This window comes from Bacillus rossius, chromosome 13 (genome assembly GCF_032445375.1).
Source record: "Bacillus rossius redtenbacheri isolate Brsri chromosome 13, Brsri_v3, whole genome shotgun sequence".
Taxonomy (NCBI): Eukaryota; Metazoa; Arthropoda; class Insecta; order Phasmatodea; family Bacillidae; genus Bacillus; species Bacillus rossius.
This window is the reverse complement of record NC_086340.1, coordinates 6,965,829-6,990,891: the sequence shown is the minus strand read 5'-3', so window position 1 is coordinate 6,990,891 and position 25,063 is coordinate 6,965,829. Positions and strand designations below refer to the sequence as shown.

Here is a 25,063-nt window from a genome sequence, read left to right as displayed (position 1 = left end):
GCCGGGTCTCGGAGCAGTAGCTCGCTGACGGCGGGAGATGTCGCATATTACGTGCGTCTCTCTGTGTCTTAAAAATGTGCTTTGTGCGATTAAAACTTCTCCATCGCCTGTGTTACGTGATCATTTAAATATTTTGATTCGAATGTCGTGTAAAAAAAAGGCAGTTTGTACTGCACAGTTCGTTTAAAAATAGGCGAGGGAGAATATTTTCTCCGTGAAGTACGTAGATAGTGGCTGATCATACTTTCCGCTGCTCGCAAAGGTAAATTGAACGTTTCCGACCGTGAGCAGCGCAAGTCCGGTAGACACCCTGGTAGTCGGCCGCTCACCAACCTGTGGTCGCTACGCTGTGCTTGTGCCGTGTGATGCTGATGGATGTGGATGGATGTGGATGGATGGATGTGGATGGATGTGGATGTGGATGGATGGATGTGGATGGATGGATGTGGATGGATGTGGATGTGGATGGATGGATGTGGATGGATGGGGATGTGGATGGATGGATGTGGATGGATGGATGGATATGCATGGATAGATAACGTGACGCCAGTTTGCCCCGCCAGGTCTCCCCTGGACCTTCCTGGAGCACGGTTACCCGCGCCTGGCCGGTCTGCACTGCGCCGCCGAGACCCCTCCTCCCTGCGCCGCGCCGCAGTTCCCCGGGCCCCCGGCGCCGTGCGACGGCCAGCCGCGGCGCAAGCGCAGCGTCAACCCGCAGGCCGGGGAGAACTTTGTGCGTGCACTGGAGGCGGTGCGCCTCGGCGGGGTCGGGTTCTGCAAGGCGGCGCGCATGTACGGCGTCAACAACCGCACGCTCTGGCTGGAGTACAGGAGGCGCGGCTACCCGGTGACGCGCCCCAGCATCAGGAGCCGCGCCAAGCAGGAGCCATCGCCCGCGCCGATGGCCCCTCTCCCCCCTCCTCCCCCGCCCCCACCGCCCCGGACGATGGTCGCCCCTCCGGGCGAGGGCTTCGCGGACTCGCGGTCGCTGCAGTTCGCCCACGCCCACCCCCACCCCCCGAGCCCCGCCCCGCCCCGGCACGGATACCACATGGGCCTGTCCCCCCCGGCCATGAGCGTTCACGGCGTGCACTTCAGTGCGATGCTCAACTAACGCTCGGTCCGGCGTCATCAAAACAATTTGTTTCTCTGTAGTTGCTTTTATTAAAACTGCTGGTGCGTTAATTCACTCTGTGTACTCTTCGTACCAATAATGATATTATTTATAGGCTTATAACAAACTACAATAATCCACGAGGGTTATTTTTTTTTCAACCTCCGATCGACTGTAATAAAAAAACGGGAATGAATTGGGAAATTATTTTAATGTCAAAAAAAACGTACATCTTTACTCTATTTTTCCACATAATCACCGTGCAGATTGAGGCATTTGTCGTACCGATGCAACAGCTTTCCAATACCCTCTGCATAAAATGATGCCTCCTGCCTATTCAGCCACGTTTTAACAGTGCTCATTCGGCGATGGATTTCTGCTGCAGTGTGCCCTTCTGCCTGTAAGAAACGGATGACTCCACGCAGCTCGCATTTCGTCGTACAGTTTATCGTTGCAGCCATGTTGATATTCCCATAACCAAGCTTCAACTGAGGTGTGAGTTGGCCGCTCCACATGGTTGGTGGAAGGGGGTAAACACTACGAGACGTGTCGATTCGTGTACGAGCGATTAGGGTATCGATTAATGGGCATGCCATGGAGAAATGAAACTGTAATCACACTGCAGGGCACTGTTAAAATGTGGCTGAATAGGCAGGAGGCATCATTTTATGCAGAGGGTATTGGAAAGTTGGTGCATCGGTACGACAAATGCCTCAATCTGCACGGTGATTATGTGGAAAAATAGAGTAAAGATGTACGTTTCTTTTGACATTAAAATAATTTCCCAATTCATTCCCGTTTTTTTATTACAGCCGATCGAAGGTTAAAAAAAAAATAACCCTCATATATTTGAATTCCAACAGTGTTTAATTATAAATTGTGATTTATGTCTGTCATATCTATATTATTTTTCCTTCAATTGTTCTCTTTAACACTTAATGATATGATTTTACCTATATGTTTTATGTGTTATGTGTTATGGTTCTTTAACCTTTGTTAGTGTTTTGTCTGTTTTGTTATCATCACTGTTAGTGTGTGGTACTCTTGCTCTCGTTTGCTGGCCATCTGTAGATGTTTTCCTCCTATGGTACCGACGGAGGTGGGAGTCCATACACTGGTAGTGATAACTGTGTTCCTGTTATTACATGTAGTGCCCTCCACTAAAGTCCACTACTGTTGGTGGGCATGTGACAAATTACAAATAAATAATAAAATATGTAGAAACAAAGTAGAACATTTTTTGCTGGATATTTTTTTTTTACTGATGGTGATTACGGATGGTGTCTGCAGCTCACGAATGTTACTAAACTCAACTGGTAAGACCGTTCGTGAACGTCACGAAAAAGTCTCTCAATAAACTGTAATGGTTCTGGAAGTCACACGAAACTTTGATTTACAAGACAGCCTTTTGCTAACTACGTATTTGCGTTTTGTTTGGACGCCGCACTTCAGTTTACGTTACTCACGTTAAACAAGACTAGTTGGAGACCGGTCTACTTGTATCGTGTGGAAATTATCCCTGAAAATGTTTTATCTTTCAATCATAAAAGTTGTTCCATTTTTATTACGTTTTAAGTTTGCGGATTATATATAAAATATAAACCTCTGATATAAAAGGTTTAAAAAAATTTTATAAAATACTTTTAAAATGTCTTGAAATTTATTCATCGGGTAATTGTAGACGTATTGTAATGTACAGTCTGTATTAACTTGAATGTAAGACACAGTAGAAATAAAAGATGGATCTTTCTTTTGATCTGTGTTTTCTCTGAAAGAAGATTTGCTACTAGTATTGTTACACTTTGTTTGTAATAAGTGAATGTTAACTGTGGTGCCATAAGCATACAACCAACGCCACAGCGGTGTCCAGCAGGTTTTTTTGCTCAGGCTGTGTTGGTCAGTCTCGCTGATTTAGCATTTACTGTTAGTAAGAACGGGTTGTTCTTTGACTTTTAACTAGAGACAAAAATTTTATGGTTTTAGTTCAGTCCAATTTCGTTTTTTAAAACAGAGGATTTTGGTGTTAATGTTTTTATTTTTATAAATGCTTTTTTGTAATACTTACTCCACCAAAACAGTGGTAAAATTTATGTGCTGCATTTTTACGATAAAACAATTTGTAATAAATTGGTCTAAAATAGATACATTCAAAACAATAAAAATAAATTAATGAGCATGTGTGTTATAAAACGGATTTAATAAGAGGTTCACAATGAAACAAATTAAATTAATTTTTCTGATCCATGCACTTTGATACAAATTTTTGTCTGGAAAAAGAAGAGACTTTCCTTGAATTTCAAATGCTAAAAGATTACTTTTTTTTTTATGATTTGAATAAAGTTTTGGTTAAATGCTACTTAATTCACATGATATGACTTGCATTTTGGTGCTGCATTGTAGATTAACTTTCATATCTGTGTTATGCAGTGTTCTGACATGTGCTTTTCTGTGTTACTTCGGTTTTATCGCAATCCACCTGTTGCGCGAAGAGATGTGGACTGAAATAATTAGCGGTTGCAACATTTGTAAGCAACTAAACTATAGTTTGATTGAAACGAGTCGCGATAATAACCAACGTCGACTCACCGCCATGTTGATTATCAGACTGTCCTCTTCCTGTGCGCAGGTGCACCAACCTACTTCCTGGCCACTCCAGAGTGACCAACCACAATGCCCTGCAGGGCGGGAAGTTTAAAATGTTCACTACACTAAACATGCTCAAACTATATACACGGATAGTCGGAACACCACCATATGACCTTGTCCCTACATATAATGTATTTGGTGTCTTTCTGCTTAGGCAACCTGCGATAATAAGAATTTTATCTTAATTTGAAAGTTGACTAGCCATATCCTGTTTTACTATTTTATTAAATAATTATTCTCTTTTATTTATTTTTTTTATAATTTTTATTAATTATTTATTAATTTTTATTAAATATATATGTATGAACTATGGAAAAAAAATTTGAAGCTGGGCACTTATATAAAATGTTTAGTAGTTTGTCTGCAAAAGTAGGAAGTCATTGAAACCACACCCAGTTTTCAAATATAAATAATTAATCAGGGGTGTCTTGGAAATAAATATAAATTCAGTAAATATATAAAAAAAAGTATTGATTGCAAGAAACCATCAGTTGTATAACACTCCCAAATTTCTGAACCAAAAAGCAGTCATTCCGAGTGGGAATGAATTACAACAAATGTAACAAGAAGCTGTAGTTATAGTGAATTTTAACTAACCCTCTCAAACTACTGCTGAAAAAAATTATTTTTAATAAGTTATGTTCTTTTCCTTTTGTTGTTTTTTTATTGCATGATACAGTGGACCCTCCCCCCCACGAAGGAGGTTGGATTCCGTAAAATGCCCCCACCCCCGGTTCCCTCTTTTAAAATTCCCAAAAACCGCTCCCTTATACTTAAGAGCTGGATATGCCCTTGCTTCCAGGCATTAGTTTTCTGTTTTTTATTATAGTAACCTTTGTAAACAACTAGTGAAATTCTTTTGGTTGTTTCAAAATGTTAGTTGTGTATGAAATGCTTAAATGTTAAATGCTTCAGTGACTAGTGGTAACTTTTGAATAGCAAGTAGTTGAGAGAAAATGTGTTTTTTTATAACATGTATACTGTACATATTGTAAAGAAAAGTTTGTATTGGCTGCGATTCGCATATGGGGAGGTTCCGGAAGGTAATGATGTGAGATGTAAGTCAAGAATTTTACAGGTTTTAGGTTTCCAATTCAAACAGTAATCTGAAAGTTTCAGAGGTGAAATTTGTAGCTGACTGAAAGCTTCAAAACTTTTGACACGCACCATTATGTTCCGGAGACTTCCATGTGGGAGAGATTTGTTTCATGAGTGTTAAGCATAGTTAAAGTCTCATAGTTAACAAAGTTTCACGTAATTTGTGTCTACAGTGCATAATATTATACAAAAATGATCTCTACAATAAAAACCAATGTAAATTAAAATGACAAAAAATAAAAATTTAATTTATTATTATACCTTTAAAAGTTGTGTTCTTTTAATGACTTGCATAATATAGTTTGGGAAATTTTAATGCTTTATTGTATTTAAAATAAGTTTAAAAATTAATAGTGCGTTTGAAACTGATAAAGTAATAGACTCGTCTTTGAGTTGTCTGCCATTTAAAATATAGACACACTCATCACTGACAGACTTTGTAACACTGTATGAATTCCGTTTTCATGCCTTCACAGTATGACATTTTCATTGTTCTTTCCTCATAGCATTGCTGTGAAGTCCCTTGGCAAAGATAATATGCATGGGGGCTAGGGCTGTGCGAATGTGACTTTTTCAATGCAAATCAAATGTGAATCAAATATTTGCGAATAGCGAATAATTTGTGAATATTTTCTAATTAAGTTCTAAGTATAAATCTGAATAATTACAGTCAAAATTTGGCATATTATAAAATGTTGTTTAAAAGAGTAATGTTCTTTAGCTTTATACGTACATGTACATTTTTATTACTCAAGTAACGTGTAAATTTTTATGTCTCTTCTAATGTTTTAGTAATAAAACACAATCAGTGATATAGAAATGTCTTCATCAAAAGCCAAGCCTACACCTTGCCATCAACATTACGTAAATTGCAGTGCAAAAATACCAATTCCTTTACATGTTCTGGATTCAAGCATTGCCTCTTGGAAGTGACAATGTTCCCAGAAGCAGAAAAACAACGTTCTGAACTTCACTTCTTCTGAAAATTAAAAACCTCAAAAAAGTTTATGAAAGTAAACAGATCTTCGATGTATCAGTTTTATTTTTCGCAATAAATAGTCAAGCGATTACCAATCAATATATTGAAGAGTTGTTTATTACAACTGCTCGTAAGCATGGTCAATATTCCGTTCTCAGAGTCTTTTGGAATCAAACGTGTCAAGGCAAAATAATTTTTAATGAATTTTGTTGATCGTGTCTTTTTAATTTTATCTAATTATTTACGTAACATTTTTGGTAGTTTAAAAAGCGATTGTGCTGGAGCAATTCTAGCAACACAATTCTCTGGCCATGGGCCGCTCTGCTGGCCATAACCACAAACGGACACGTTTTCTTTTTTGCTGTAGCCATGATGGCAGCTGTGTTTACTTTTCTATCGTTAAAAAAAATTCTCTAGATTTGTATTAGTAAAATTAATAGAATGGTGAGCAAAGAGTATGTGTGCATTAGTTTTTAAAGGTTATTATTGTAAGCTGATAAGCTGGCATTGTTTTAAATAGTTTTACACTTTTATATGGCACATGGCTCGCCCAAAAATTGTGCTAAGGACAACTGGATATAATAAATTAATTATGCTACACATCACGTAAAGTTTTTATGAAAATCGTAAGCATTTATGATAATTTTCACGCTACATTGGCTTTAACTGTTCTCAGTATGCCAATTTACCTAATATAAAATTTGATGTAAGTAAAGGTCCGCTTACAGTTTTTTTTCTTCCATTAAGTCTCTCGGGAAAATGATTTCTCGAGGTTCGACATATTATTGTATCACACGTTTTGTCAAACAAAAGTAATATTTTAATACATTCGAAAAGTTTCGAATATTTGAAATTTTCAAATATCTAATTTGGTTTCGAATGTGAATCGAATCAAATATTTGATTCGCACGAATATTTGCAATTTCGAGTATTTGCACACCCCTAATGGGGGCACATAGCGTCGTATTTTTGACAAGGCCGATAGTTTCAGCATTTTTCATTGCGTTTGCAAATATGAATCTACCAAACGCTGTTGTGTCAATTTTTCAGCATTAATGATAGGATTGAATTGATCATATATATATATATATATATATATATATATATATATATAAATTGCCTGTTGAACAGTTTATTAAAGATGAGTGTGTGCTTAAATTCAATTGGTAAAAATTCCTTGTTAATACAACCTGGAATATTTTTTTGTATTTACAATTTTTTTATACATTCATGTAGTTAAATCACGTTTCTATTATTTAAAATAGTGTTTTTTTACCACTAAAAATTCCTTAGTTAAACATGTCTTTTTTTATTTGTTATTTATTTATTTATTTATTAAGTTTAAAACAGAAGTCTGTACTGATTCAAATGTGCATTCAGTAGTATCAGCCCATTTAGCTGTGTCTGTAAATAACCTGTGTCTACGAAACACAATTACGTGCACTGCATTCAAAATTAAATAATCTAAATGTAAAAATATTGCACAATTTTGAGCTTTGATTTAACGCTAACAATGTAAGTTCACAAGAATTTGTTGGTTGTTGGTACTTTTGATCCCCCAAAACACTTTTACAGGTTCTGCATTGTTTTACTTGTTGTTTGATGTATTGTTTTAAATAATTACAGTTACATTTCATGAAACTAGACAGTCCGTAACTAAATGTTCAGTAATCAATATTTTGATATTGGTTAACCACTTAAAAAAAATAAAAGGTATTACTGTATCTGTTTTTGCTGTGAGCTAGGTGCAGTGGTAAGATGGTGGGAATACATTTCAGAGGAGCCGTGTTTGAATCCCTACACAGCCATTCTGATTTTGGGTTTCCCTGTTTCCAGCATTTACTCCAGACCACGGTCATTTGGCAAGGTCTGATAGCTTCCTGTTTTCCTCACGGCGACTTGCGAACTAACGGCGGTAGCAGTAGGCTAGCCCAGTCTCAGCACGGGGTCAAAGATTTTGATCTTCCTTCCATTTAGGAGCTTCGTAGATGTTCAAAGCATAACAGTGACTTGTAATTTTTCAGCATTTGTCATTTAAAGTTGAAAAGTGAGAATGTGTAATCCAAAGAAATAATTTCCTCCCATGAGAAATTATGTATTAAATGTCAAGTGCATATTCAAACAGGAAGATTTGTGATTTATATATTTTGATATTCAAGCTAGGTTAGATAGAAAGGGCTTATGGTCAGATCACTTTCCTTCCTTTTCGGGAGCCGGTGGGTTTTCTCTGAATGCTCCGAGTTCTCACCATCCATTCATTCCGTCGAGGATACGTCGGCTACTCATCCTTCATGGTCTTGATTGACCCTGGTGTGGCCGAGACGCTAAGCCCCGATTCATTTCATTTCACTTCATTACTGTCAGGGACAAATGTTACAAGTCTATTATATTACATTGCATAGAAATCTTTCCACATCCTGGAAAGTCATGGAAAATAAGAGAAAAGTCAAGGAATTTGGAATTGGTGGGTATTTACTTAAAATCCTTTTAAAAAAAAATCCCAGTGACAGTTATTTTAAGGGAAATTGTAATTTTTCAGTCTGCCATCATCCAAATTAAAATAACATTTTTAATTTCATATAGTGGTTTAGTGCATAGCTGTATAAACTATAAAAAATGGTGTATGCATCATTGTGTTTGAAATTTCAAGATTAGTGTGTATATATATATATATATATATATATATATATATATATATATATATATATATAGATTGTGGGTGAATGCTGGGTTTTCTTTAGTTCTTTCAGAAAATCTGTAAAATGTGTAAATTATTTAATAAATATTGCTGAGGTGAAATTTAAAATTTTGGTCATGGAATATCAGGGAAATTTTATCGCAGATTTGTATGGCCATCCTGTGTCGGGAAAGTAATTAATCCTGTGTCGGGGAAAAAAGTAATTAATCCTGTGTCGGGAAAGTTATTAGTCCTGTGTCGGGAAAGTAATTAATCCTGTGTCGGGAAAGAAGTAATTAATCCTGTGTCGGGAAAGTAATTAATCCTGTGTCGGGAAAGAAGTAATTAACCCTGTGTCGGGAAAGTTATTAGTCCTGTGTCGGGAAAGTAATTAATCCTGTGTCGGAAAAGAAGTAATTAATCCTGTGTCGGGAAAGTAATTAATCCTGTGTCGGGAAAGTAATTAATCCTGTGTCGGGAAAGTAATTAATCCTGTGTCGGGAAAGTTATTAGTCCTGTGTCGGGAAAGTAATTAATCCTGTGTCGGAAAAAAAGTAATTAATCCTGTGTCGGGAAAGTAATTAATCCTGTGTCGGGAAAGTAATTAATCCTGTGTCGGGAAAGTAATTAATCCTGTGTCGGGAAAGTAATTAATCCTGTGTCGGGAAAGTAATTAATCCTGTGTCGGGAAAGTAATTAATCTTGTGTCGGGAAAGTAATTAATCATGTGTCGGGAAAGTAATTAATCATGTGTCGGGAAAGTAATTAGGGCGTGGCCCGCAGTGAGGAATCATGCCAGTGTTTTGTGGGGTGACTTCAGTCGCCGTGGGAACCCAACTCGGGATGGCCTGATAGAGATTTAAGCATGGGTATTCGGTGCTCAGCACGGATGAGACGTAAAGCCCAGGGTGTTGTTTGTGTGCGAGGACAGCCGGCGGCAAGGCGGGCAAGCGCGGCCGGCTGCTGATCCGACAGCCGCGCGTCAAGAAGGAGCCCGACGGCGCCCAGGCCTCGCCTGAGGGGGAGCCCTGCGCCCCGCGGCTGCCCTGCCTGCTGGCCGTTCCCCCGCCATCGCACCTGGCGAAGCAGGCGTCGCTGCCGGCCGCGCAGGGGGCGGGCCCGGCCGTGCAGCGCCAGCTGTCGCAGCCGCTCGAGCGTCCGGCCAGCGTCGCCCCGGAGCAGGACCCCCCGCAGCGGGTCTGGCGCTCCGCCTCGTCGCCCCAGGCCAGTTCACGCTCGAGGCCGGAGTCACCAGCGCCACGGCGATGCCCGGCACGCCCGGTCCGCTAGGTCCAGATTCTGTCCCTGACTCTGTCGTGTCGTCACGCCCGACAGAACGGGTAGCCAGTCGCCCCGACAGTCCGCTAGGTCCAGATTCTGTCCCTAACTCTGTCGTGTCGTCACGCCCGACAGAACGGGTAGCCAGTCGCCCCGACGGTCCGCTAGGTCCATCTAGATTCTGTCCCTGACTCTGTCGTGTCGTCACGCCCGACACAAACCAAAAAAATGGAAATGGAAAGCCTCGCAGAACTAAACTTAAAAAAAAAATATTTTATCTGCTCTGTAAATCTTCACGCTTAAAAAAATGAAATTTCGTTAATACTCGTTGCTCGTCTCCATATTTTTATGCAAACGAATATCATCATGTTGTTGTTGTTGATTGGCGGAGGTTTTAATTCAAGAATGGATGAGTTCGGAGAAGAGGTAGCGTGTCCTTTTTTTTTTTCTCTTCCAACACTGTTTTCAGCACATTCTGTACTGAATTTTATGGAAGTGTTCGGCTTGGAACGATTTGCCGACGGCAAAATCAGAAATCGTCTTGTTAATGTTGTTGTAGTATTGTGACCCTTTGCTTTTAAATCTTGTCGTGCTGGGACAGCGTGCAACGGTTTGTCTGGATTGTCGTGTCGTGTTCGTCGTGGCATTGTGACTCCGCCTTTTACTGGTAACTTTCTCTGTGTTCTGTATCGCACTAAATCTTATGCTGATGCACGTAAGCAAAGTTAAACCAATTTACGGAGGCACCAATTTCAAGCCCATAACCTTTTACTTGACATTAAGTTAAGGGATTACTTTTTTTTTTAATGCTGTCAACCCAAAAGGAACATTTTTTTTTAAAAGTCAGTTTCAAAGGTGTTCAGATAAGCATGGATGGACATTGTCCAGTCATTTGAATTGTCTAATGTTATTGATAATATGATATAGCCTATAGCCTTCCTCGATAATTGTACTATCCAACACTGAAAGAATTTTTCAAATCGGACCAGTGGTTCCTGAGATTAGCGCGTTCAAACAAACAAACAAACTAACTAACTAACTCATCAGCTTTATAATACAGTAGAGTCCCGCTAATCCGAACTAATTGGGACCGAACCCTGTTCGGATTAGCGAAAATTCAGATTAGGCGGAATTTTCTTATATAATGCCATTTATGGTCTTTATGAGGCGTGTGCTATTTAACATCTGATGTGTCAAATATTAAAGATCAGACACAAAACACACCTTTATTATTTAGCGTATTTAGCATAATATAAATACGTAAATATTTAAGTACTATGTACGTAATCATATATTTTTTTCTTTTTAGTTGAAGGAGAAATAGATAAATCATTAATTTTCTTACGTACATATTAATAAACGTATGACATTACTTGAAAAAGAACTTGTTTTTCTTTGATTTTTCAAGGTTCATAATTGTCATAAAAATATTTCTTTTTTTCGTCTTAGCCCTGTTCGGACTAGCGGGGGTTCGGATTAGCGGGACTCTGTTGTATTAGTGTAGATGAACCGCCGGGAAGTGTGGGAGTCGCGAAGCTGACCGCAGGCGGCGTTGCGCAGGCGGCGTCCTCCGCCGCCGCCGCGGAGCCCCACCGCTCGGTGCACTGCCCCGCGCTCAGGCCGGGCCCCGCGCTCGGCTGCAACTTCTGCTGGAACACCATCGACGGGCACGGACGCATCCTGCGCCGCAAGACCAAGTACCACTGCCCCGAGTGCCAGACGAACCTGTGCATCGTGCCGTGCTTCCAGGAGTACCACGAGCGCCTGGCCGTGCCGCCCGGCGCGCTCTCGCCCGCCCCCCGCCCCCTCCCCCTCCCCCTCCGGCGTCAAGCTGTTCCTGCCCAAGACGGGCTCCGTCTAGTCCCGCTGTCCTGTTAAGTTTGTCCTACTCTCATATTATATGTTCTTTTGTCAAGGGCGTCACCGGTGAGGGGGGGTGTAGGGGGGGGGGGGGCAGTTGTCTCCCCCCCCCTAGAGCCCTAGAGTTTCAAAAAAATCTAGCCAAATGCAAAAAAAAAAAACACATAATTTTCCCACAACTTGCCCCCACCCCCCCCCCCCCCCCCCCCCCACCCCCCCAGGCCATCGGTTGGCGACGCCCTTGTCTTTTGTTAAGTTTGCGTTGTTATTGCTGAGCTTCAAGCGTTGTTTGTTTCTGTGTGGAGCAATCCACATCGTGGAAAGAAATTTTGTACCTTAACAAAAGCTTGTGATTTTAAATGACACATCTACATTCACTGGCTGTTAAATGTTAACGTACGTGTTGTTAAGATTTTTGAGCTTGTCTGTGTTGATATTTGTGTAGTCCTACAATGATTGTGGTTTTAGGAAGTACAAATTTACGCAAATAGTTTTTACTATGTGTCTCTAAAATTCAAAAATAAATGACAATTTTATTTTAGAGGTATTTAAAGTCCCGTGTGTTATGGCGGGAGGTTTAGTGGAGGACAGATTACAATTTAATTAATTCTAATAAGCTGTTACCCAGATAGGACTCTACCTGCAACCCGAGGGTAAGAAGTTAGAAATGTATTATACAGAGCCATAGACCACTGAGGCCTACCAAATGTTTCTAAGCCATCTGATCCATAATGTTTTTACTATCTTTGTTGTTCGTACCATAGTTTCTACATGTTTTTAAAAATTTTTGCTGCAGACTGGTCAACTTGCTTTGATTTCAAATTTGAATTACAGTAAAAAAATTGCTTGCAAAAAATTTGCTTTAAAAAAAAAACTTTTTTTTTTTGTTGAATAATTGTGCAGAAACTAATCTTGCTTTTAAGTGGGATAAGTCGTAGCTATCTTGATTTTCTCAATTTTTTGTTATAACTTCAATTTTTTGAGTATTGATCAAAATTTTGGGTGTAACAGGGCATGAATTAATACCTCCACAAACATTATATACCTTGTTAGGTTTTGATATGTTCGTACAGGCGTCTAACATTCAACCACCACAGGAAATCAGCTTTCACTCCGGCAGCTACAACTGTCGTGATGATGTCATGTAGGGCCTCAGAGTGTCCCAGGGTCCACTGTCTTGCCTGGCCAGTGATGTAACAATGTGACTGTGGGTCAAGCTGTGGTTTAGTGTTTGCGTAACCCGAGAAGGCATGTACTAGTCCCGGTGTTTGTCCAAATGTTACTCTCATTATGGACTGTGCAATTTTCAAATTTTTTTTCAGACAGTGTCATCCAGAATATAAAGACTGTTTAGTTATACAAAATGAATACACACAGTATTAATTTAAAAAAAAAAAAATTCTTTTACCTACTCTTCATCATTTATAAAACGTTTACCGCCCAGAAATTCTTTCAGCTTAAGGTAAAGATGGTGATCGCTAGAAGCAAGGTCCGGACTATAGGGTGGGTGATAAAAATTTTCCCGTCCGAATTGTCCCGGCGATTCTTGAGTTGCAGCAGCTGTGTGAGAGCGGGCATTGTCGTGAAGACACACGACACTGCAAGACACGAGCAGTCTTTTGTTTCAATGCAGTGACCACCTGGCTTAACGAACTGGTGGCAGAAGGGTATGTCATAGGCATTCGGAAGCTCGTGAACAGATACGACAAATGTTTAATTGTAGAAGGTGATTATGTGGAAAAGTGAAGGGAGCTTCCAGTATGTAACAGAATTGTTTTTTCCCAATAAATACAGTTTTTTTTCCATCATTTTGTATCACTAGAGACCGGAAAAATTCGCGAATTCATTTAGCGATAGGCTAAAATACATATCGTTATACCTCAGTGCTGCCTCTGCTATTGGTTCACAACTCACCTGGATGACTCTGGGCCAATGAGAAACACCCAACCAAAGCTTTATCGAATCACAGGCTGCTATGCTGGAACGTCTCACAAGACAGCAGCCAATGAGTGGGTGGAATTTGACCGAGTGTACGTAGAACTATGGAGTTCATCCTACAGGTCGTTGAACCCGCGAATTTTTCCGGTCCCTATGTATAACTAAATGGTGGTTATTTCCTGGATGACCCTTGTATTTTTTACTAGCTGCAGTACTTGTGCTACGTTGCCGCAGTCCACAGAGAGAACATTGTGGCACTGCTCCTGCCATGCCTTGGATTAAAAAAAAATGAAATCAATTCTTTGAACAACCATTCATAAAAAAAAAAGTTAAAAATTTCAGTAACCAGAAGAAATATAAATCAAAGATTCCATCTTGGATTCAATGTGTTTTTAAGGGTCTTCATATTCAGATTTATTTAACCAATACTGTGTCAGTAAAATTGCAAAGATTAATCACAGAAAGACGATTAAGAATCAAAAGTGAATAAAGCTTTAATAATGCAATTAAATAGCCATTTCCTGGAGATTTTTATGAAAATATGGTCGAAAATTGCAAAAAAAAAAAAAAAATAATAAGACAACTATATTGATTTTTTGGAAAAAATCATTTCGAAATGCAAGTGAATTTTCCTGGAGAATCTATGTATAGAATTTCACGGCTCTAGGCATTTTAATCGTCGCGCTACGCGAACTACAGTCAGTAAAACTTTTATTATTATAGATTTAAAAGAAAATAGTTTCTAAGGTAAAAGGGTTTAACATTGCTTGGTTACAGGCACCTGCATCTCCAAGATTATAGTGACCTCCGAAGCAATTAGATTCCGATTCAGTAAATTTGAAGGTGAAATATCAGAGGTCGGGATCAAACATGCTACCTTCACCGGGTGAGAGCGACACGTTAGCGATCACAACCACTAATTATGAAAAATGTACTGGTAGTGAACGACATACTGTTTGCCTGGGATGTGATGATAGATTATAATTTATCACAATTTTAGAGTTTTGTTTCCGATAGCAGTCAATGTATGAGTGCTCTAAACCCCAAAATCATTTATTTTTTAATCTTGTCAAATATTGTAAAACTATATTTTCTTAACATAACAGATATCTGCAACATATCTGCAAAAAAAATTAGTACGTTGTGTTTCCCCTCTAAACCGGTAATGTGTATTTGAGAGACATATAGTAAGAACTAGTTGAAAATTCTAAGGATTCTTCAACGTGTAAATATTTTCTAAATGACTAGAGACCTGCAAAATTCACGGATTCATTGACCTCTAGGATAGACTCCACAGTCCTTTAAATACTCGCGGAAATGACACCTGTTCATTGTCTACTGACGCGTGAGACGTCTCAACTAGGCTGTCCGTAATTCGGCTCTTTCTTGGTCTAGCGTTTCCCATTGGCTCACAGTTTCCCGGATAAAATGTGGGCCAATCGCAGAAGCCGTACGAAGGTATAGTTGTTTTGATGCTAGCCTATCGCGAAATGAATCCGCGAATTTTGCATGTCCCTCTAAATGACAGATGCTTGTATTCTAGTATACACAGACAACTTTCAGATACAGTACACATTTGTGTATGTGAACTTTTCCTAGGCATCTAAATATTTTGAGACTAATCATGTTTTTAATGGTTTTTAACTGTAAATGAATACTGAAACAGAGCATGGCATTGAAAGTTTAAAACAGGTGGTTAAAGTAAGTAGTTTTGTCGTAATTTTTTCAGTACGTGTTATACGTTAATTTGAACAAAGATAACTTTGTACTACACTTATACTATCTAATAGCCTGAGGAAATTTTGGATTTCACTTACTCTTTTTGGATATTTGAGAATTTACCTCAGGAAATGGAAGTGTGTAGGTGATAGAACTGTGTGTGTTGTTATCAGCTATTTGTTTGAAGGTTGTAATTTGTGAATTGCGATGTACCTGATTCACTTGTTGTGGAATCGAGACTATCTCTCTGTGTTGATATTACGGAATGTTGAAGAGTTAATAACGGTGTTTATTACAAAAAAATTTATTTTTCTTAAATGCCTGAATGTATGTAAAATATTGTTGGTAGTCATGCTTATATGCTTGTGAAAATAATTAATACACTGTCAGTACCAGGCAGTAACTTGTATACGTACAATTTATATTTTCTCTCAGTGTTTAATGTGGCTGGTTCACTAATATCAGGAAACTTAAATGTTCCCTCACGTAGTGCATGCATTTGTGGTTGAAGCTTTATGCAACCAAATCTTCAAGCATCTAGTGCATCTGTCCAAGTTTTCTCGTTGCCGTATAGAAAAGTAGAATAGCGAAATGTATACCTTGTTGCATCTCGTAGTGACAGGTTCTTTCAGCACGTTCAGTAGCCGTAACCTGTGAACATAACCTACAGACAGGAACTGTTCACCAAAGTTAAGCCCTTGAATCACGTAGACCAGCGTGAATGGTGATTTTTTTTTATGGAGCCTCTTTTCTTTCCCAGAGTCGCAGATGATTTTCTGCTAGTGTTTGTTGGATTCGAGTGTTTCTGTGCCTGTTTTTGTTGTTTGTCTTAAATTCTTATTTGCTCTGAAAGTTTATGGAAACTTAACTTAATGTGCACGAGCTGGTAATGAAATTAGCATTTGTCTTCCTTTCACCTCGTCAAACCACAACCGATGATGGGTGCTTAGGTGTAGGAATATCATCCTAAATGGTATGTTGTTGGATAAAGGACCTGATTTATTGAGCTTGGTGAGCGATCAGTGTGATGTTTGGACCAACCACAGAATGACTGTTGTCGCCGTTCTTTGTCGACACAAACTGTGTCGACGATTGCGGGCGAATCAACCTGCGTGTGGCTGACGTACTGTCTGAGCAGTTGACATCTGACATCAGCTGATTTTCACTTGTTCTCCATGTGCTTATATATTCATCTTTGCATGTCCATAAAATAGTTTTAAAAATGTTTTGAACTCGCTTAAAAACCATAAAGTCTCGGGTCTCTCACACACTGTTAATTTTTTTTCCCTCCTTCATTTTCCCATCATCGTGATAATTTAAGGGCTGTCGCTGAAATTCTAACGCAGTACCTCCCTTGTATTCGTTGTTCTGTCACAAATGTTGGAATCAGATATTCACCAAGTGCAGCACTAGAGCTGATGGGTCGGGGCAGGAGTTATCGCTGAGGCTACAACACTTCCGCCCCTCGAAGTAACGCTGTTCGATTAGCGCAGTTTTTGCAGCAATGACGCCAATAAATTACGGCATGATTCGAAGTAGTGCGGTCATAGATTCGAAGTAGCGCTGTTTTCTTTCACGTGAATTTTTATTTCCGTGTACACGCAATGGCAATGGCTCTTGTGTAGCGTTAAATATACAATGCAACAATTTAGTAGTGTGACGAATCAACGATTGATATTTTGCTCTTTTCTTCATTGTGTATTTATCTCTGACGACACCAGAGTGTTCGCCATCCCGCATGCCAGCAGCATCTTTGGAGAGTAAAGTCAGATGCTTATAAGGCTAGTTTACCTTACGCCACAAGAATGCTCTAGCGGCAAATCATGGCAGACTTGCATTTTGTAAACAACAGAGTTGGGAGTTAAATTAACAGGTTAAAATAATCTTTAAAACAACAGAAAACGTTAAGTTTGTGCTTTTTTAAAAAATTTGTATTATAACTGAACAGTCTCTCATGTATTAATAACATTATTTTGTAACCACCTCCTTAGGAATTCTATGCCCAAGCTCTATAATGTAAACAATGTGGTAAGTGAATTTTTTTTAAATTAAATATTTTTATGTTTAAGTCACCAGATGTACTTAAAATTTAATTAAAAATATATTTGTACAGTAAATTAATTTTAACGGGAGCAGTGTCTTTATTAAAATGGTACTAGTTAGCAGGCACACTTCCCCGATTTGAAAACAAATTATTTTGATAAACATGCACTCTTATGTAAAAACATACTTGATTAGCGCTGTTTTGATTAGCGCTCCATTTTCCTGGAATAATTAGAGCGTTACTTCGAGGGGCGGGTGTATCCCAAAAACAGCCCGCACCGGCTGCCAGGCCATCAGAAAAACTCTGGCTACAGCGTGCTTACAGATTTGACACGAATTTCCGACAGGAATATTAATGTATTTAATCTCAGGTTGGGTGTCACTTTGGCTGAGGATTCGACCCCACCTAAAACTCGTAAACTGCGAAAGCTACAGAGTTGAAGTAAATACATCTTTGTGGAGCAGACTTTGCTCGTGGTCGTTACTCACGACTCACCCGGTTAGCATCTGCAGTGGTGACGTAATGAGCGCTGTTGGGGAGAATCAAATCGAATCCAGGGAGAGCTTAGTTTCTGAATTATAGCCTCTGCAAATTACATGTGTTTGGCATCACAATTTTTCTGGCATGGCCGGTCGACCGTCAAGCTAGACATTCGCTGTACTCACGTCGAAAAATAAAGGAACATCAGTTTTGTTAAATTATTTTATTTATTTAATGCACAACATTCCCGTTCAGTGCGATGGAAATTCATGAAACAAACCCCTGGTAGCTGTAGTCCAAAATACAGCCTACCCATAATTTTTTTTTAAAATTCCGTAAAAAACATGTAAATGAATAAGTGTGTTAGTTGTGGCTTTACAATTTGATGGAATTACAGTGAAAGGCCATTAATCTGGCATTCCGTGGCTTCGCACACTCGGTCTCCGTTTGTAGACCTCGGCCGCCCGGTCTCATCTCTGCACCGCTGGTGTTTTCAGTTCGCTCAGCGTTTATCGTTACTGTCTGGTTTTCATTTCAGCTCAGTGTTTCCTGTTTTCCAGCTGACATTCCACGTTTCACAGATACATTTTCATAATAATTTTTTTTTTAAGAAAACCCACGCTCCTCTATTCTTCCTTTCTAAAAATCATCAAATTACAACTTATTTTAGTTAAAATTGTACTGTATGGTAATTTTTTTCTCGGTGTTACTGTTGAAACTATATCGACATTCGATAATCCAGCAAAATAACTAATCCGACATGTCAGTAGTTCTGACGTGTCAATTTTTTTTTTTTTTCATTTCACTGTATTTTGTGTGTTTGGAGAGAAAAATTTATTTATTTTTGTGTTGTTACGTTTAACTCCGAGCAGGGACGTAGCCCGGGGGGGGGGGGGGGGGGGGGAGGTCCAATGGGGCCAAAGCATTTAAATGAAAAAAAAAAAAATCTTGTGAATACATAATAGGAAAATTACAGCAACTTAGCTCCATAAGGTTACAGAGAGCTTTATTTGGATGGATTATTGTAATCCTTATAGTGTGCTGCAATAAGTGCATTTCCGTTCGCGTCTACGGGCCTCATACACAGAAGCGACAGGGATTTTATTTGCAAGAAGTCTGTATTAAATGGAGGTTTACACACACGTTTCTGCAAGCATGTCTTTCATACAAACTTTGACATGTGTGTTTAATGTATTAAATAACATTAATAAATAGGTATTTATGACTTGTTTTTAACAACAACCTCAAAAAGTGGGAAAAAAGAGTCAAAACCAATTAAATAAATAACAAAATTTAAAATATTCAGTTTTTTTTTCCAGCCATAATCATTACTTAGATTTCTATTTTGTAAACTTAAGGAGTTCTAAAAGTTTGCTGTTCCCTCAGATTTTAGTTTGACAGTTTTCTTTTAAAACTCAATTAAAAAGAAAACTTGCTAAAAAAAAAGGTTTTTGTTGGTTATGCTTGCACCCCCTCCTGGCTACGGCCTTGTGCTGAGGTGACTGGGAAGAAATGCCAGCGAGCTTGGGGCGAGGGGTGTGACAAGCACCAGTTTCCAAAGAGCTTGCGGCTGGAGAATCGTAGGCAGGCAAGCAACATAGAGCAAATAGAGCCAGAGATGTGAGTGGGGAAATTTTCCTTTTTTTTTGCCATTACCAACATAGAGTTACATGATTGAAGATAGTTTGGTATACATCATACAATACTTTATTTTATGCAGATTTGTAGGTACTGATAAACAAGTTTTTTTTTTGTTCTTATCAGTTGGGTCCTACCCAAATGTTAAAGTGAGCCATAAAGATTAACAATATGTATCTTTTATTTGTTCTGTTTGTATCAACACGTTGAAAAATTTGTTTCTAATAATCATTCAAAGAATAATAAAATTTGCATGTTTCTTTAAAAGTATGATTGTTGGAAAAAATACGGTTTTTAAAAAACATTTTCGGTAAATTACTGGAAAATTTTCCCAAAAATTATTTTCCTGAAAATTAACATCACAAGCTGTGTGAACATATTTCTTTTCAATGTTGTTTATGCTTGTCTTTACTCTTATAACTAAGAGACAAGATTTTATGGTTTTATTTTGAGTCCAATTTCATTTTATAAACCGAAGATATTGATGTTATTGTTTTTATTTTATTTTAATAAATACTTTTTTATAATATTTACTCAACTAAATAATTTTATTTGTATTCTGCATATTTACTATAAATTAATTTGTAATAAATTGGTCTAAAGCAGATTCATTCAGAAAAGTAAAAATTAATTGGCTAGCATTCGTAGTTTAAAATGAATCAATAAGATATGCACAATAAAACAAATTAAATTAATTTTTTTTCTATGCACTTTGGTACAGTTTTCCCCCCTTAAATTTCGAACATTAAAAGATTACTTTTTTTTTGTGACTTAAATTAAGTTTTGGTTAAATGCTGCTTAATTTTAAACTTGCATTTTGGTGCTATTATGTGCATTAACTTGCATTGCGGTGTTATGAAGTGCATTGACAACCTTTTCGGAGTTATTTCAGTTTTATTGAAATTCACCACGTAATCTTGTTACTACTTATTGTTCATAAAAGTGTGTTTCGTAATAGTTTTTTTCTCTTAAATAAAAGGCTTATTGTTACAATTGTGAGAGAATTATCAGTGAAGTGACATTCCGTATGTGGTTAGTGTGATTACGATGGTAATATGTAGCGTTCTAACTGTGCTCTGTGTTGGGCAGATGGGAGCTTATTGTTTGGAGACATTCATTGTTGTGTGTATATTTCTACATATCGTGGGCGTACAAGGAAAACCCTTTGAAGTCCATATAATGAAATTATGAGAAAAATTGATTTTTATATTCATATGGGTTTGTAAAATACTGTAAAATATATACGGTACTGAAACATGTTTAATCTAACATGATAATACTTGTCATGAAACACTTTAAACTGGACTTTGTCGTATGAATATCTCATTTTTTTATCTAACAGGACTTAGTGGATCTTCCTTGTACGCCTGTGTATCGGAAATCACTGTTTTTGCTTGAGAAGGTGAGTTGGTGTGTGCGTATCGCCGCGAAGTGCCACTTTTCGGGAATTCTGTGAACTAGCTTACCTCGTTTCTGCTTCCATTTTTTTTTTTAAACCTCTTCGGTTGTGTGTGCTTTGCATCAAACCATAGTTGCTCATTACATTGTATTAATAATTTCTAAATTTTTTGGCTGTGTCACCATGCTTGATGGTTTTTAGCTGGTGTTGCATGCAGCATGTGAAACACGTAGCTGTACTTGTAAAGCTATGGAAATTAACTGTTTTTTTTTTTTATTGTGCCTGTTTTTTATGTGTTACGTACAGGGACGTTGAGATATTCGTGGGTGGGTATTGGGAGGAGGGGGGAAGGAAAGTACAGTAAACTCCCTATTATCCGCGCATGCTACGAAAAAATGCAGCACATATGTAAATCTGTATTTTATTACAAGTGAGCAAATTTGAATTCTACTGACGAGTGTATTGTGTGCAGTATACAGTAAAACGCCACAGGCCTTCTCGGAACTCACGCAGTAGGCTGGCATGCGTTGCTATTTTTGTCTCTGTCGCACTTTGTTTCTAGTCGTATGGTTGAGCACTTATTAATTATTTAGTAAAATATTAAAATTTTAGCATCATTTAAAATTTTGTACTGTTGATTGTAACTTTTACTGCACATAAATGTTTAGACTTTTAAGTTGAAATTAATGTTTTTTTTTTCTTCCTTTTTTTTGTTTCCCTTTTTCGGCTCTTTTGCGGATTATCCGCGATTTTCACTATCCGCGGTGGCCCTGCCACTTAATTTCGCGGATAATCGGGAGTGTACTGTAGCTGAAAACTTTAATAACTAAAAGCAGAAAACATGATTCACAGCTGTCTTCCCTCGCAAGCTATTTTCTAAAAAAACATAAATTTTTGCTGTGACATGTCCTGTTTATCGTAGACAAATCGAGTTTTAAACTTTAGTTTTATCATTCTGTGTATTTTTTGGAAAACAGTTGGCTGAAGTTATGCAGTGATGTTGTGCATCTTCTGAAATGGTTTTCATATTACTTGAAGCATTTGATATGAAGTGGGGTTTTTTTTTTTTTTAGTTGGACTGATTTTTGTGTAGCAAATTGTGGACCTCCCTCCTTGCCTGACGAAGCTATGCCTTTTATCTGCACTGCTCCCGGTGTTAGGACGTGCGTGAGAGTAGCACGTCGCAGTTATTCTGAACTCTCGGAACCAACGTTTGAACAACCCAGTGTACGACTGTGTGAAGTTTAACAGCTGTTCGAGTTGGGCCAGTGGTGTTAGCGGTGTGGCATAGATGTTTGTTCATCCTGCTTTTCTTGGCCTGATAATGGCTCTTATTTTTATGGCTGCGTGATTTAGCTCCAGTAATGTGGTGGAGCAAAAAATTATTGGTCTTAGTTTATGTGAATTTGGAAAAAAAAAAAGTTTTTCCCCAGAAAATATAAAATATCGTAACCCAAATACCATACAGTACATTTGGTATTGAGGCGGCCAAGCTAAGACTTGTGACTTCAAACCAATGATGAAGCGTTCCGTTGCTGCAGTATAAAAGCCACGTGAACACCTGTTTTTAAGAAAAAAATTAGTTGAAAATAGCTTCATCAGTGCCAGTTTTCACACACATGTGGTCAACTCGACAAATGGGTGTCGAAAAGTGTTTTTATCAGTCTGAGCCAAATTTTATCATATTCACGTGTGGCCTGTTGTCTTTTTCTGTGAATGCCCATGTTTTCTGCTGATAACATCACGAGAGTTTGTGTGTTGATCACAAACGAGGAAATCTTTGAGCTAGGCACCGTGCCTGCTTCTCGGCAAGGTCACCGTGCATTGTCTCAAACAGCACAGTACAAAAATTGTCTTACGTTGTTTCGTAAATACTGTACCACTACACCGTGTAATTCTTGTGCCTTTCCCAGCCAACTTTGTGTGACCTAAGTTACTGCTCAAATGTGTTTTGTGCACAGTACTATGTCATAGTAGAGCAAAAAAAAAAAATTGTAAACAATCCAGCTATTTTTCACGTGTATGTACGTACATGTTTATGAAAATATGCAAAATGCCATGATAATTCTTCACTATTGATGTGATGGGCAAAATCAATGAAGTAGTCTATGCATGACGAAAGTGAAATTTTGCTTATTAGGTATAGATAGAGATAAATTTATTATTATTTTTATACAAAAAGAGCTAATAATTGAGAAAATATGGATGCAGGTATGATCTCAAATGAAAAAAAATTTATGCCTTTTTCCAAGCACTGTACTCGCATCCATTCACTGGCAATTATTAGTGTCTCTTTTGGCAGTGTATTCCCACATTGCCTTTGATAGTACCTCTTATCTGCTTCTGCCTTTTTATTATTTCTAAGCATGATGTTAAATCACTATCTCCAGCTGAATAAAATGAAAGAAAAAAAAAACACTATTAAGTCTATCTCTGGAGTTTGTAAGTCCTTTTGACATTTCAAATCACATTGTTCACGTACCAAAAAGAAATTATTCTTAAATAGCTAACCTCTTAAGTCTATACGTATTTTTTTACATTTTCAGTCACACTATTCACATTTTATCAGTGAAAGAACTTACAGAATATACAAATCCCACACTTTTTTATAATTTTAGTATAGACAGAGATGAAAATAAATTTTTTTTTATTATATTTTCACTATCTATATATCCTTTGTGTTGTATAGAAAAAAAGATTATTCAATGAGAGAATTTTTTTTTTCGATGGACAATCCAAAATACAAATAAATTCAAGGATCTGTGAGCAGATATATCAAAGAACTAAAAAATAGTTTAGACCACAAGTGTGAGATACGATTACCTATATGTACATTAGATTTTGCCCATCACTGTGTTTGATTTCTGGCTTTGTAATAATGAATTTTAATCTTATTTTCTTGCATGCTTTTTTTTATATACGTGGTGCTTATTTTCTGTTTAGAATTTCGCTATCACCAGGGCTGCATCCGAATACTGGCCTAATGGATCCGTTAGCTAAGGGATCCACTAAATGTGCATCGTAGTGGACGCGGCCATCTTTATGTTGAATCCGAATTATCACAAGGGATGCCGATGCATCCCTTCACGCATCCACTAATTCGAGATTTCTAGGGATGCGACACTCGCATCCACTAACGCGTCCCTACATCCATTAGCTTCGGAATCAGGTTTTATTTTTTGTGTGTATAATATTACTTCAGATTTTCAGCATAAGATTTGTTTAAAACATTATAAGCGAAAGTGATAACTTAAACAGAGACAAATGAAGACGTTAATAAATATAATCAAAATATGAATTTAAACTTAAAGGATAATTCAAAACTCGTAAGTATTTTTAAAGTTTACAATTTATAAAATGTATTTTATTTGGATCGCTAACATGTATAACATACACGTTACATTATTTTGTAATTGGTAGGTATTTATTATTTACGTTTTGCTGAATGTTCGTAGATATCCCTACACAAAATGGCTGCGTGAACATTAGTACGACTGACAGTCAACAGGTGGTGCTAGTAGCAAAAGTATTCGGATACTGTCCATCCATTAGAAATGCGTCCTCTACATTGTGGCTGCATTTGCTAAGGGATGTAGGGATGTGTGTGCTAAGGACGCATTCCTATGTATTCGGATACAGCCCAGATATGTTTGTTCCAAACTATAACCTGAACTGCAAAATTTATTAGGATTATTTTACAAAGCATTACACTAACGTGACTTCACATGGTACTTTATTTTTTTCATACGCCTTATTAATATGTTGATATTAGTTGTGTAAGTTAATATTTAAGGATGTACGGAAGCATCATAAGTTCTTGTGGAGTTAAGTATTTACCAGGCAGAGCATGCATTATCTATTGGCTGTTACACTACAAATAAATGTTACCTATATTCAGAGTTTAAATAGAGTAGAGTGGCTTATGAAATCGGGTGCTGTGTTGATGGTCATTCCACTGATGTGATTGTTTACAGTGGTGTAAAAAAAGTACAAATGTTTCACACCTGGATGGTGGTAAACATGTTATAATGAAGCCTAGTTGATAACGTTGTGTCTGGTTACGATGTACGTAATGAATAGAGACAAGATTGGGTTTATTTTCAGGCCAGTTTGGTTCTTAAAACAGGCAAATTCGGTGTTATTGTTTTTATCTTTTGTGAGATCTGTTTACTGAAACAAATATGACTCTCATA

At 37.9% G+C, this 25,063-nt stretch overlaps 1 protein-coding gene across 2 annotated transcripts in view; it reads left to right on the top strand.

Moving 5' to 3' along the window:
• LOC134538155 (protein tramtrack, beta isoform) overlaps positions 1-11,831 on the top strand; it is a 35,960-nt gene extending 24,129 nt beyond the window's left edge. Inside the window, exons 7-8 of one of the 2 annotated variants that reach the window (XM_063379204.1) lie at positions 9,446-9,738; positions 11,353-11,831. In XM_063379204.1, the coding sequence (XP_063235274.1) occupies positions 9,446-9,738; positions 11,353-11,670 (611 nt within the window). In that variant the 3' untranslated portion in view covers positions 11,671-11,831. Of the gene's footprint in view, positions 1-563; positions 6,880-9,445; positions 9,739-11,352 lie in introns of those variants that run through there. The other variant, XM_063379205.1, reaches the window with a different exon arrangement.
• The last annotated feature ends 13,232 nt before the right edge of the window (positions 11,832-25,063 follow it).